The sequence below is a fragment of the Melanotaenia boesemani genome, chromosome 8 (assembly GCF_017639745.1).
Source record: "Melanotaenia boesemani isolate fMelBoe1 chromosome 8, fMelBoe1.pri, whole genome shotgun sequence".
Classification (NCBI taxonomy): domain Eukaryota; kingdom Metazoa; phylum Chordata; class Actinopteri; order Atheriniformes; family Melanotaeniidae; genus Melanotaenia; species Melanotaenia boesemani.
The window spans coordinates 24,792,570-24,807,032 of record NC_055689.1 but is presented as its reverse complement, the minus strand read 5'-3'; the positions used below and the strand labels follow the sequence as shown (position 1 = coordinate 24,807,032).

At 38.7% G+C, this 14,463-nt stretch overlaps 1 protein-coding gene across 5 annotated transcripts in view; it reads left to right on the top strand.

Annotated features, from left to right (window-relative positions):
- LOC121645304 (netrin-G1-like) overlaps positions 1-14,463 on the top strand; it is a 109,342-nt gene that overhangs the window by 28,924 nt on the left and 65,955 nt on the right. For 2 of the 5 annotated variants that reach the window (XM_041993755.1, XM_041993751.1), the window contains exons 1-2: positions 4,973-5,582; positions 9,655-10,263. In XM_041993755.1, coding sequence (XP_041849689.1) covers positions 10,018-10,263 — 246 coding nt within the window. In that variant the 5' untranslated portion in view covers positions 4,973-5,582; positions 9,655-10,017. Of the gene's footprint in view, positions 1-3,958; positions 4,242-4,972; positions 5,583-9,654; positions 10,264-14,463 lie in introns of those variants that run through there. The other 3 variants (XM_041993753.1, XM_041993752.1, XM_041993754.1) reach the window with 3 other exon arrangements.

Here is a 14,463-nt window from a genome sequence, read left to right as displayed (position 1 = left end):
TGTTGCATATACACGTAATGCTGTAATTTAGGCAGGGGAGGTTTTTCTTTCATTTCAGACCTGAGGCACTGACTAAGCTTCAGAATTAGAAAATCTGTATGATGCGTCAGGTCTTTATGGTTACAGGCTGCAGTGAAACACAGTGTTGCTGGGAACCAAAGGGACTTATTTTTCAGCATTCGTGTTGCACAGTACTCTACAAAAGTCTTGAGCCACACCTCATTTCTTTAGACCATTTCTGTTGAGGATTTAGCAAACAGTAGGGCCAGATGCATCCAGTTTTTATTTGGACAATGGCTGTTTCTTTACTCATTTTCAGTCCTTCAACCTGACTATTTTCAGAAGAATGTACCCCTTGGTGGTATTGGTCGCTGTTCATCTCAAGCTTGCGTCCTTTACCAGAATCCTGGGACCTTGAAGGTGCTGCGCAGTATCTTAACTGTTCCTATGACTGCACTTTTCTGGATGAAGATGTCTGATGGTTCTCCAGATATCTATGAGAGGCATTTTGCCAGTGTGGGGAACAGGGCCCCCACTGCTCCAATGACCACTGGTACTATTGTTGCCTTCACTTTCCAGGCTTGCTCCAGCTCTTCCTTGAGTCCTTGATATTTCTCCAGTTCCTTGTTTTTCAGTTTCTTGTCCCCTATTGCTTATCCATGACATCTATATATATATATATATATATATATATATACTAAAAGGGTCATAGATTAGTGTTTAGTAGCTTAAAAAATAAACCATACTTCTGAAGATAGTCAGGTCGAAGGACTGAGAATGAGTAAGAAAAACAGCCAATATCCAAAGAAAAACTGTGAAAGACCTTCAATAAGCTTTAAGAACTATTGCTGAAGACCACTTTGAAAGATTGCAAGTTTTACTCTGTAGAAGCAAATTGTGAAGTAGTGATAGTAGTCACGCTGTTAAATTATAGTACATTTCCACAAAACCCATCATAGTCTTCTGATACACTATCTTCTATTTTTGCTTCTACTACACTACATTTACAGAGACGGTGGGCCAGATTACCCAACGATACTCATTGGCACAGAGTTAAAATTAAGACTAAAGTTAAAGTCCATTCCAGTGCAAACTTGAAATATGGAAACTTCAGACAAAACTCAGTTCAAAATGAGGACAGACTCAACAAATGCATTCCTCTTCTTTTTTTTTTTTTTTTTTTTTTTTACAGCTTAAATGCTTTTAGAAAACATTTCATTTAAATCTCAGTTAAGGAGGTGGTCTGTCAGTCAATTATCATGACAACTGCTTAGTGGCACATCCATCATGCATCTGATCTTGGGAGGAGGTTTGACCCCATCGCTCTAAAAATGTTTTTAAAAAAATCAGCCCAGATGGACATGCATCATTGATGCACAGGTACCTAATGCAGGTAAGGATTTTAAGACAGCGACTCATTTTCAGTAAGCATTATCCATTAAATTTCACCATGGGAGTAAATGAGGATGTTTACAAACTTTAGTTTCTAAATGAGCATTACACTTTATCTTTAAACTCTTTCACATTTATATGCAGTCAAAAGCAGAAACACACACACAGGCAAAGACGCTCATGCACACAGACACACTGAAGCACTTGAACTAATTCCAAAGAGTGTTTCCTGACTCTCCCAGCTCCTTCCTTACCCTGATCACTTCCCGTTTTTAAGCTGCATTGCAGTGGCTTTGACATACTCTCCAGAAAAGTGTCACATATTCTTCATGCATAGAGACTTTTATGTGTGGTAACAACCCACTCAAATTCACAACTATGTCTCACTTGGTGAAAAACTACTCTGTCATATGCCACCACATGGTGCCTGAACTCGTTGCTTCAAAGGTGAAGCTTCACCTCAATTATCAGCAGACTTTTTGTGACTCAATGAGTAAAAGTAAGCAGTCATAACAACTTCCTCACCTAGACTGTACAATACAGGAATGATGTTTGTCAGTCATCAGTGAATTTATTTAATCAAAGCCAGAAGTGTCTGAAATCTTTATGAAAACCAACAACAGTTAAAAAAAAAAAAAAAAAAAAAAACGAAAGAAAACCCTTTGGGTTCACCTTCTCAGGGATTTCGAAGAGGAGTTATCTAATATTTATATCCCATCTAATTGCAAGCCATAATTACAACCTTGGCCTTAAGAAAGGCTTTGGAATACATTGAATTAATTTGGCAGCCATGAGTTGTGCCTGCATGCTGATTTGCTCTGCTTCACCTCTGGAGAAAATCTGATTAAATGCACCAATAATACATTTAAACTAGATAGAAATTTTTCATGAAAAAAAAGAAACCTAAAGCTGGATGGAAACTAAATCAGTGTTATTCCACATCTCAATGAGTGTGTGGAGAAAGCAGCTCAGTACACAGGTCCTTATCTCTGCAGGTCTGGATATTTCTTTAACATCTCTTTATTGTGCTTCCTTTTTTTTTCTCTGTCTTTTGACTGCTCACACATCCATGCAGGGGGCTGCTGATCCCGCCCTCCCTTTGGTGGTCTTCCAACATGTAGCTGGGGTCACAGATGATTAAAGCTGTGGCAGGTAGACTCCACTTTGAAACCATCAATAGACCCTGGGGAGTGGAATCAAACAGCAAACCCTCCATCTCTGTCAGTCCAGGCTCTCTGTGCCACCGAGGGAAAGGACACACAGAGGGTGAGAGGGCAGACTCCACCTCTGGATCTTTGCCATACAGCGTGGCAGTCTGCTAAAAAAATAAAAAAATAAAAAAAAATAAAAATACTTAGGAGCAGCTATAGAGGAATTCCTGATGTGGTCTCAAGCAGACTTTATGTATTCACAGAATTTACCCTGCAGTCTTTGACAAGGAGTGGCATTTGCTTCATCTATCTATCTATCTATCTATCTATCTATCTATCTATCTATCTATCTATCTATCTATCTATCTATCTATCTATCTATCTATCTATCTATCCATCCATCCATCTCAGAGTCGTAGTAGTATTTCCAGGAGGAATGATTTAAGGGGATTGTCAAGAGCAGCTGCAGCTCCGAGCAAAGGGCTGAACCCTCTGATACAATGCAGCTCAGTGGGGATAAGAGACTCGTTGTCATTCAGCTCCAGTCTCCAACTAAAATCTGCCTTTATCAGAACAGAAATGGCATTGTCACTTTTTAATGGGATTACAGAGCTTTCATTGCATATTAATTTGCAAGAAATCAATACGGGCTGGGGTTCTATTTGGGGACATTTTAAACACTGCTTAGCTCACATCCTACAGAAGGAGGGATGAAGAGCAGAGGAAAGAAGGGTGGGAATTAGACTGTTTTATTCTGATTTGTGAAAGGAAAAAGGAAAGAAGGAGGTGGAATGAATGAGTGAAGGTCAAGTTTTTTAGATCCCTAGGAAATAATGTGCTTCTTTTGGATGAAGAATTCTTAATTTTTTAGATTAGGTGCATGAATGGGTGTCAAGTGCATGTGGAGGAATTAGGAATAACAAAAGATTGGGTCTAAGGAAAAAAGTAAGGAAGGCTGTATTGTGATCCACTGATTACATTTGAATGCTTTCATGAATGTACTAGTTAAAAATAAAAATACACACATTTACAAGTAATTTTAAACCTAATTTTATTTAATAATATTTCATAAAAATAAGAGCTTCAGTGTAATGAAGAGTGATGGAGCTGTCCAGGGTGCTGATTTCACAGAAAACAAAACAAAAAAAACTTTAACTTGAGAAAACGTTACAGCTGTACGGGCAAGTTTGGATCTAAGGTTCTCTTATCAAATGTGCTACCATTACAAGCAAAAAAAAAAAAAAAAAAAACCTACTGTTTTTCTCTGTCTTTGAAGAAAAAAACATTTCGACTAAATTAGGCAAAGTGTAGCCTACTCTTTCTACTGCTGCGTAGTTTTTAAATAGCGCCGATGTTAGAAACAGATTATTTAAATTCCCAAATGACCTTCAGCTGGGAGGTTGTTTTATCGTGTGATCTCTACCGGTTGGCATTACACCACAATTAAAATGCGTATTCAAAGCGACCTGTCACCATGGTTCCTTGCCGAGCTGCTTGGCACTGTCGTGGAGAGGATGACATCTGCGATTCGCCAAGGGAGTCGGATACCTAGTTGTAGTTATTCTTTCAGCTCTCCTTACGAAATTCACCCAATACTTACTCCACAAACTCCGGCCAGATGTTTTTCTTTCTTTCTTTTTCTTTTTTCTCCCCTCTTAGTCAAGGACAACTTCCACCCTTTTTATTCTCATAGGCAAGGTAAGATCATTTTTGTTTGTTTGTTTACAGGAAGCATCGCGTCCTGAGGCAGTGTTGTAACGGTAATCAGTATCTGTGACCTGAAGGCATTATCAGCTCATAGGTGAATAATTACATTGCACTGTACACTGAATCTCGGGGGAGGGGGGAGCTTATCGTGATTTCCTTCTCCGATCTTATTCTCGAAACTTAGGCTGCACCTTAAATAGGTTGTACTTTGAAGATCTATTCGCTCACATTCCTTTTATGTTGATCAAAAATCTGATTATATAAACTCAGGGAGCTTTCTTACAGGTCAGATGTCTATGTTGTAATTCAAGACAAATAACTGCAGTTATTGGTTATCAATGTGTGCTGCAATCAAACATGTTTGAAAAGTGTGTTTTTGAAACGGCATCAGGGCTTAAGGTTACAACTGTTTGGTCAGTCAGAGAGCTATGTTTCTTTGTAGAAAACGATGCACACACTAAAAGGAATTATCCGAACAGGATAATCTGGTTTTAGCATTTTTTTCCTAGAAAATAACAGTTTGGAATTATTTAACTAACTGAGCAATCTTAATTAGGATTGTTATTTTCTGGGATTTCTACAAGCATCGCTGTTAAATAAAGTCGCCCACTTCGTGACGATTTGCATAATTTTACACAGAAACGAGAACTAACATCAACAACCGTATACGGCTGAAGTTGAGATTTACTAGCAGCCAGTGTTATCTTTAGGACCCGGCGGAGCGTTCATATGTAACTGGACATTGTGGCTCCATTTCAGGAAGATTGCTTATCTCCCCTCCTCCGTCCACAACTCGTTCATACTGAAAAATCATTCTAACCTATCCAAAGGACCCCAAGAGTTGCTCTCCGCCGGGAGGTGTTTTAATACGCGTTGATGGACCATAATGAATCTGGGACCAGAGTGAATCTCCTTCACAGCTACTTGAGGTCTTCTTTTCTTTTCTTTTTTTGTTTTCCCTGCGCCATTCCGATGAATGCTGCACCAAGCAGCGCTGCGTAAAGTCAGGCATCCTGTGTGGACTACAGTCGACACTCAAAAACGCTCGTAAAAGGGAGAAGAAAACGTCCGGTGGTGGTGTCATTTGTCGTTATACTGAAGAAAAAAAGCGGCGTTAGGAAGACGGAAAAGTTTAAATAAACTTTGAAAACGTGGTCCCTACGTGGATGCAAGCGTTGTGCGCCCTCGTCACTTTATTCGACCAGTCTTTTCCAAAAAACAGTGCAAAGTATAAACAGACAAGAGCAAATGCGGGCTATTGAAGTCTTTCTTCAACTCGTGGCTGTAAATAACTTGTTGAATGAGCAGCTCGTCCCAGGAGCGCTTTAGAATGTGAGTATTGTTTTGAGCCTGCTGTGCAGGATCCTTTTGTGCATTTTGTCGCTTACATATACTGTTGAGGGATAATCGTTACTGGGTGGGCAGTTAAAGAAATCAGTGAGCTGTTTTACAGCCTTAACAGTAAGCAAGTTTTAAATAGATTAAATTCCAGAGACTTGAAGCTTTACGGCAGAAACATTTAAAAAAAAAAATCTGGTTCAGCACGAGGACGCCCCTCCTTAAAATAGTTTCACTCAGCATAGGGGGGCTTTCTTTGTTTCGCAATATTCTTTTGGATCACTGTTTGCATCGCTTTTTATGTGCATTTTCCAGTACTAAATAATACCACTTAACCTGGTGCGCAACAGGTCAGCAAATTCAAATATGTGTGCATCCTTGCCTCAGCCCAAAATCTGACCCAGAACGTAAAGAACCCAGCTTCTGTTGCCAAGTGCTTTAAAATTTTTGCATTTTATATTTAAAAACTGATTCTGTGACCCGGCGCATTACGCATTTTTAAAACGGATTTTAAAATGTTTCCATCATGCTGTGCATTTTTCTGTATTGGACGACCATTAGAAGAAGAACTTTGAATAATACATGGCGGCAGATTTTATATATGACTGCGCTGTAGGCTGCTTGGATGGCTGTAGCTTGGGCCACTCGGCTGTCACCACTTAAGTCACAACTTTAGAAAATGGTTCTAAATAGAGAAAATCATGTGGAGTCCTTGTTTAAATAATTAGCGAGCAAATGTAGCAGGAGCAGGAGTTATTAAAGGTAAAACAGCAATGGTGTTATTTTTATGTGTAAATGACTCTTGTGAAGCAAAACACATTTCAATAACCAAAGAAAGGATGAGAAATTGAATGAAAGGTTCAGGCAAAGAGGAGTTGAAATCAGGAGACAAATGTGTTTCAACACAGATATGCTTCTGCCTGCCAGTTGATCCCACTGTGACTCATATTGAGGGGTTGGTTCTTGGCTCAGAGAATGTTGGAAGCATTAACCCGTTTATTGTTGTTCTCATCAGCCAGAAACAAAGCATCAGTCTGCTCAAATTGGCAGCGGATCAAAAGTTATTGCTTGGAAGTCAACAAAATCAATAAGCACAATGAGGAGGTATTGTATGTGTGCAGATCCAAATTTCTGACCAGGTGTGCAGAACAGTAAGGGGGCATTGTTTTAGAATAAATCACAAAGAGAGCCTCATGATATCTTGTCAATATCTCTTTTTTTTTATTGTACTTTGAAGCAAATAGGTGTCATTTGAAATCAGTAATGTCAATTTGCAGAGAAAACATCTCTTGTAATTTAGCACTACAGGCAGCTCTTTTTCACATTGGCCCTAATGTGAAAGCCACAAGGCGATCAGAAAGCCACACTCAGAGACAGAAAGCAAAGCTTCACTTAAGCGGGATTACAATAAAATAAATGGAATACATCCGCCATGAGTTTAAGGAGTCTGGCTGGGAGTTTGTAACTAATATAAGCCACAGGGCATGACTGCCTGCTGACTTTTTAAAACACTCAGCTATGCTTGAGCTGCCCAGGGGATGGGATGCAAGCGGACACAAGGGGGTGTTTCAGAGGCTTCAAAAACAAGTAAAGAAAAAAGAGTGAGAGAGGCGAGGTGGTCACCCAAAGCTGTTCATCTCCCTGCATATGGAGAGGTGCTCAAAAATTTATGATTTTTAATATAGAACCTGACCTCATATTTTTCTCAGAGAAATTATGGCATTCCCAGGTTTCTCAGTGCATTTCTGAGTGGTACCACTGAGTATGAGGCAGAGATGCGAAGCTAGGCAGCACAAGTGGAAGGCTATGATTTTGTGCACATAAGCTCAGTGAGAACTGAGACTATAGTACTTTGAGTGATGTTTAAACATGAAAGCAGCTTATTCAACGTTTTAACTGATGTCATGTCTGCAGAAATAGTCTTTAACATAAGAGAGTTGTAAGATTTAAATTTTGATTGTTTTTTTTTTTTTTTTCCTTTATTGATCGGCTGTGTTTAAGTGGCACTCTGATGTTGAAGTAAATCGATCTGCAGAGGATCTGTGAGTGTCCGGAAACCCTCCTTTCATAAGAGTAAATTTCATTACATCAGGTGTCAATAAGCTAAATCCTAAATTTCTGTGGTGAACTCCATTTGCTGTCTCATATTAGCTATGGATGTTCCCTATTAAATAGAAATAAGACAAGTAACCACTACCACCACTGGTAGCTAATTTGACTGGCATGAAAGTCAGCCTCAGCGTTATGGAGGGGGGGTTGGATGATTGGATGTAGGGTTGTATGCATGTGTCTTTGTATGAGAATGTGAAACGAGACATGGTGCAACTCTGGTCAGGGACAGACATTTATATTTATTAAATTTGATCACGTATCCCCATGAAAAAGAAAGCCTTTTCATCACTCAGAGCTCTAGCTGTGTTACCAAATTTGTAATTGGCCTCTTCTAGTGAGCCTTGTGGATTGACATGAGCATATTCAAAGAGTCAAAATTCTTCCATCTTGCCTTTATTTCCACTAGCTTCTTCCTTCCTCCAATCAGAGGTCTGTCAAATAAAGCCTGCCATCCATACCTCGTGACATGGCTCACTTTGAAGGGTCTGCCAAGTCTGGATAACAGTGCTGATAATATCCCCGGCTTGGATGAAAATCTTTTATTACAGTTTGAATGTATTCAAGCCTGAGGTCATTTTGTAAAACGGGCCTTATAGGCTGGAAGAAGGAAAGTGATAATTGCTGTAAATGTGGTGAAAACCCATTAAAATAGGTATAAATTGAATCCAAGACAGGATGACCAAATTAGAATTATGGGTTTTAATGCTTCCATATGTTGACAGGGATCATATAGCAAGCTTTAACAAAATTTCACACTCAATTTGCTTAACTTTATCTTAATAACTGTTGTTAAAATGTAGGAATTTTATTGGAAAATCTCTTGGCAAACACAAATATGGTGCTAAAAAAAACCTAAAGTATCACTGGTCTGAATATAAATGACTAGAGGCTTTACACTCCAGGTTTCTTTAAAACATTATTTCAGTAGTGACCAGAAATCAGAGGGGAGCAGCTGTAGCCTGAAGGGTAGAGAGTAAAGCTGGTGACCATAGAGTTACTGGTTGAACTGCAGTTATTAGCTGTGGGGAATCTGGGCAAAGAAAGCCAGTAAATAACACTGCTATCTCAGGAAGTACTGCCTAGGTGCCCTTGCATGAGGCGTTTAACCTCCAGTGGCTTGAACAAGATATTTTTCTGACCATCTGATGTAACACTACCAACTTGTTAGATGTTTTAAGAGAGGATAACTGTACATGTTCGTCAACATTTTGGTCTGTGGGTTGAAAGGTTAAATTGAAACATAATTTTTTCTATAGCTGTTGACAGAAAAGTTCTTTTCACCGCAGCAAAACCTTAGGACATCTAAGCACACTGACATTTAGCATTAACTTAGCTCTTTTTAAAAGTACCTTCTATCAGAGGCAGCTGTATATATCCACTTCATTTTTTTTCTTCCCCTTCCGTACACACTTTTTTTACCTGAGATGTAGAAATTGTGTAGGTCTCTATTGACTGCTGCCAGATGCCATTACCTGATGAATTACACCATCTGACTGATGGCTTGTGATAGCTCTGAAGAACATACAATCCCTCAAATAAACCATTTCTGTCTCCCAATTTTACTTTAATATTTCCCAAATGCCTCTGAAGGTGTTTAGACAACCGCGACTCCACATAAAGGAGTCGGGAAAAGCAATAACTTAAATGCAGTGACTTGACACATGGAAATAAGCCTTTTTGTATGAAAATCAAATGGAGATTACACTTTGCAGAGCAAGTTTGATTTGAATTGTATACAGTGATTTTGGCAAGATCATTATTGAGGGACACGTATGAGCAGAAGAAATGTGCATTTTTTTTGTCTACGTAATTTGTGTGTGGGTGGTGAGATGCATTATTTGTTCATATAAGAGCTTCTAGCCATTTTAAAATAATTACTTTTGCATTAAAATATCTATGTGCTATTACGTGATCCGTTTTATTCACCAAACTGTCTTTTTCTTTTGTCCTTTAGGATGCTTCTTCTGGTAGATGACACAATTGACAGGATATCAAGATCAGACATCTGCTGACATATGAGAAGTGTCACTCTATACACATCACATCTGACCGTTTTCTGACCTTTTCATCAACTATCAACGCCAGAGGAGGAGCTCACTCGTTGACACACCTCATCAGCCAGGCAGACGTGGTAGCAATCAAAGGCAAAATAACTGAATGGGGGCTAATCGTTCCCTGAAGCTGCTCACACATGGGTGCGAGATGCTGCCACTCTTTCTAAATGTTCTGTTTCTGCAGTTGATTTAGAAAACTCTCAGCGGTGTAGCCATTGTTGTGGAGAAGCAGTAACTTTGAAGACGCCAAAAAAAGATCAGCAATGCTTTGGCCCATATTATTCACCCTGCAGGCTGTGTGCACCAGTGTGGCACATGCTATGCAACATTACCCGGCGGCCTGGGGACACTATGACGTGTGTAAATCCCAGATCTACACAGAGGAAGGCCTGGCCTGGGACTACATGGCCTGTCAGCCAGAAGCCACCGACATGACAAAGTACCTTCGAGTGGCCCTCGACCCCCCAAACATCACGTGTGGAGATCCACCTGAAACGTACTGCGCTTTGGTGAGTCGTAACCTCGCCTGTCCCCTGATGGAGACAAATGAGGCTGTAGGCAGGATCACACAGCATACTGGGTCAGGGATAGGGAGCAGAGTATACAAGGCAATGTGCTGCCACTGCAGCAGAGATTAATGTACACATCGATCCAGTGAAAAGGAGCATACAAGCTGTAACTGCAGTCAAAGCACATGCTCACATGTTCTCACGTTAGTATATGCAAATCTTTCAGATAGGAGTGGATGGATTTACATAAGCCAAGATGGACAGAGGACACTTGGGGACTTTTTGCACATACAAATTTGTGTAAAAAGTCATATGCAAGAACAAATACTCAAGCACAGGCATGCATGAAGCTGTACATGTACAGTATATTCTCATAATGGTCTCGTTAAGCTAAAGCAAATGTGAAGTTAAAGTCACGGTTCATTTTGTTTAAACCTCATTTTGTATTCCCACTGGCTCTGTGGTACAAACCTTGAATTTTACCTTCAGGATAAAGTTTCTAAGCTCAAAACTGCAGGATTGGGCTCTAAAATCATATCTCAGTGCTCTTCTACTCCTCACAACCAAAAGCTTAAGATATCTTTCCACTGCAAGTTAAAATAAAACATCTTTGTAATGAACTTCAACATCTTTATTATCTATATGGCAACTTGTACTATGAATTTCTTGTAACTAATTGGGTAAAAAAGAAAGGGAAGTTGATTTTTTTTCTGGGGGTAGGGGATCAGATTTGGCAGAATACTGGCTTAATAATCAACAGACCTTGCGTTCATTGAAGCGTTTAAACTACTTCCAGTAAGGATCGTCAGCTTCCTTCTTTTTCTTTATCCAGTGCATCCCTGCTCTGCTAGATTTTACTGATGTAGCCCTTTAACTATACAAAAAGCAAGAACTAACCAGACATCAATGGTTGCAGGCAGAGATAACAAGAAGGCGCAACTGTCCAGTGACGCAACACATGTCTTCACATTCTCTGATGGGTCATGTGCTTTTAATCGCATTTGACTATTTCGTCCAAAAGCAACTTGTTCATGAATGTACTGTTTTTGTATGAAGCCCATAGCTAAAAAAAAAAAATGCTTAGTTTTCGATTTTACTAATGCTTTTTGCCATCCAAATCATACTTCTCTAATTAATCATTGATCTTATGTTCCTTCCTTTTTAGTTTTATTTATTTAGGCATTTTTTTTCCTTCAAATGTCTTCCCAGGATCTATAGAAGCCAATAACCTTGTTTGGAGTTTTATTAAGATGAATCTAGATTAAAGCACTTGGACAGAAATGTTATGTGTTTGCTGCCCAGATAACTGGCGCACTTAGGCCACACACATATCTGCACCGAAACAGGAGCACTGACAGGCTGATTGTGCTGGTGATGTTTTAATGCACTCTTTGCTTCTGCACTCTCCACTGTTGTGTTTTATTGGCCCTTAACAGCTATTATCAACAGTTCAAACCCAGGCTGTGTTTGTTTAGAAACACTCTTAAAGTAAGCTGCAAGAGCCCATAGGCTTTAAAGTGTTTCATTAGAAGTCGTGTGCCTGCCCACTGAGAGTTCCTGCAAGTAAACATTTAGCAATTAAAATGGGCATCTTTAAAAGGAGGTTTTATTCTCACCGCTCCAGATGGCATTGCGACATTTAAAGCCACCGTAGGATGGAAAAGGAGCAAGTGTCCAGTCATGTATGACATTCTGTGGCATCTTTCATCAAAACAAAGCTGTGACACCTTTATCGGTCTGATAGATTATCCTGAACATGCAACATTAACATAACAAAAGCAGCAGAAAGAGCAGAAGAAAATTTAGTTTTAACAGATTTTAACTCTTTAACTTTGTTTCATCCGAGTATCTGCAGATGGTTAAACATGCCTTGTCACAATTTTGTTAATCTCTTATTTTCCTTTTATTTAACCACATTTTATTTACAATAAACTACAACTGTTCTCACATATCTTACATAATTCTTCCAGTTTCTTTCTTGTATTTTGTATACTGTTGTTTAATAAAACAAATGCCAGTAAATTTTAAAGTTAATTACCTGTCAGTGTTAAACTGGTCTTTAATCCAAGTTCTTTACCATTTAGATTTGTGAGTTTATTTGAAATATATAGCAAAAAGCAACATTTGTTACCAATTGCATCAGATAAGACTGACACATATGGGGGATGATGTAATATTGTGTCAGCTATTACTTTCAATAATACAGTGTGAGCACGCTCTGTGAGAGTTTCAGGAAATCATTGCATGTGTCAAGATGTCACCTGGAGAACTTTTCAAATTAATTTTCCATTTAAAATGACAAAGTGGAGAATCCAGAGAGCTTCAGCCAACATTTCAGCCATAACTGTTGTGTTTATCAAAATTATTACACAAAAGTTACAGAAACTCATTTGTAATATTTAAAAGGTTATATATATATATATATATATATATATATATATATATATATATATATATTCCTTAAATATTTCCATATTAGTTTTTTTTTTTGTAAATTATTTAGTGATGCACTTTTTCTAACACTAGTTGTGGTTGTAGCATATTTTCTCTCAGACTATGGAAAGGAAATTTCCAACATATGCATTAAAGGCCACATTCTGTAAATATGTTTCTTATCCTCTGAGCCACACATTTTCACTTAAATATTCCTTCCTGTGCCAAATCTAAGTACATTTCCTGTCTAAATGTAGCTAACTATGCAAACTTACCGCACTTCTTCCAAAGTGGAACATAAACTTTACAATAAGTCATTTTAATTTCAGTCTCAAAAGTCAAACTTTTGTGTCTTGGAATAAAACACTGACTCATACTTTCATCACATCAAACCTAAAAGAAAAGAAGCCCAACTCAGCTATGATAGCAAATAATGCCTCTAAAGTGTCAATATGGGCTAAGTTTAAGTTAAGGTTGTGGTAATGCACATTGTGATGCAGTGATTTTGTTCTGTTGTGGAAAAGCAAGCCCTTGTACACCAAGTTGACTGTCAGTCGTCAGGATGGACTGTCTAGAGTTTCAGGGAATGTCACTCTGTCACATCTTTCTGGTGTGTAAAGCACCATTTGGACTGTTGGACATTGTCTGCTGCTTTTTCATTCATTTAATTGTCTGTCAGCTTAGGAGCTTGTTTGAGTCTCTTTGGCGTAGCTGAAAAATCCATTATTTTATCCACTTAGTGTTGTTTATTTATTTATTTTTCTTCTGCTAGTTCCCATCTTCCTCCACAGCCAACAATCCAAGCACTGCAAAGCAACTCCTGCAGCAAGTTCTCACCAGCCAGCTCCACAAAACTACACATAAAACTCCTTTGACAAAAGCATAGTGGTGTAATAATGGGCAAACATTACTTTCTTTTTTTTCATCTACATGATCTTTCAGTTTGACTTGATAAAGACAGTAAATACATGACTACCTCCCTCTATAATGTGCATCGTAGCTGATAGATCCTGGCTGACAGTTGGACATAGCTTTTGCAGTGTGTTATAATGCTAGCTGTTTAAGACCACACATTTGAAACAAACATGACTGCCCTTTCTTTAGTCCTTAATCTGTTTGTGCCTCCAAAGTCTTTTACATTAGTTGTGTTAGCATGTAACATACAGATTGAATGTTCAGAATGACTGCCACCATTGCCTGCAAAGACAAGTCTGCTGCATTGATGACCAATAATGTGACAGTCTCCAAACAGCTTAGTGGCAGCACTCATCTATTTATTTCCATTCTAAGCCTCCAAGAGGCCCATTTGGTGAAATGGCAGTGACAATTCTTTGCTTCTATTCTGAGAGAACTGAGTAAAGTTCAGAGGAATTACAGGAATCTACCCAGTCATAGTCAGAGTAGCTGGCATAAGTGCAGATACTAAATCAGCTTCACAAATGTTTACACAACTGCCTTGGTGATGTATTTGGATCACTACAGCTGTAGATAGTGTAAAACAAGTGAGAAGATGTCACCTAACTGAAAGCTCCCATTCATCGATTTATACAAACAGCCAGAATCTTAGATTTTAGATGTTTTTCAGTATGGTTCAAATTACCATAAAAGGATATTTGCTGCATATACACTGCCAGTCTAAAGTTTGGAGACATTTTCCTGTTAGATTTAATAGGAAACTGTGTCCAAACCTTTGACTGGTATTGTACATATAGTGACAGCTTGTTGGCAACAATCAAATAAGCCGGAATTCATGAAAATGAAAGCTGC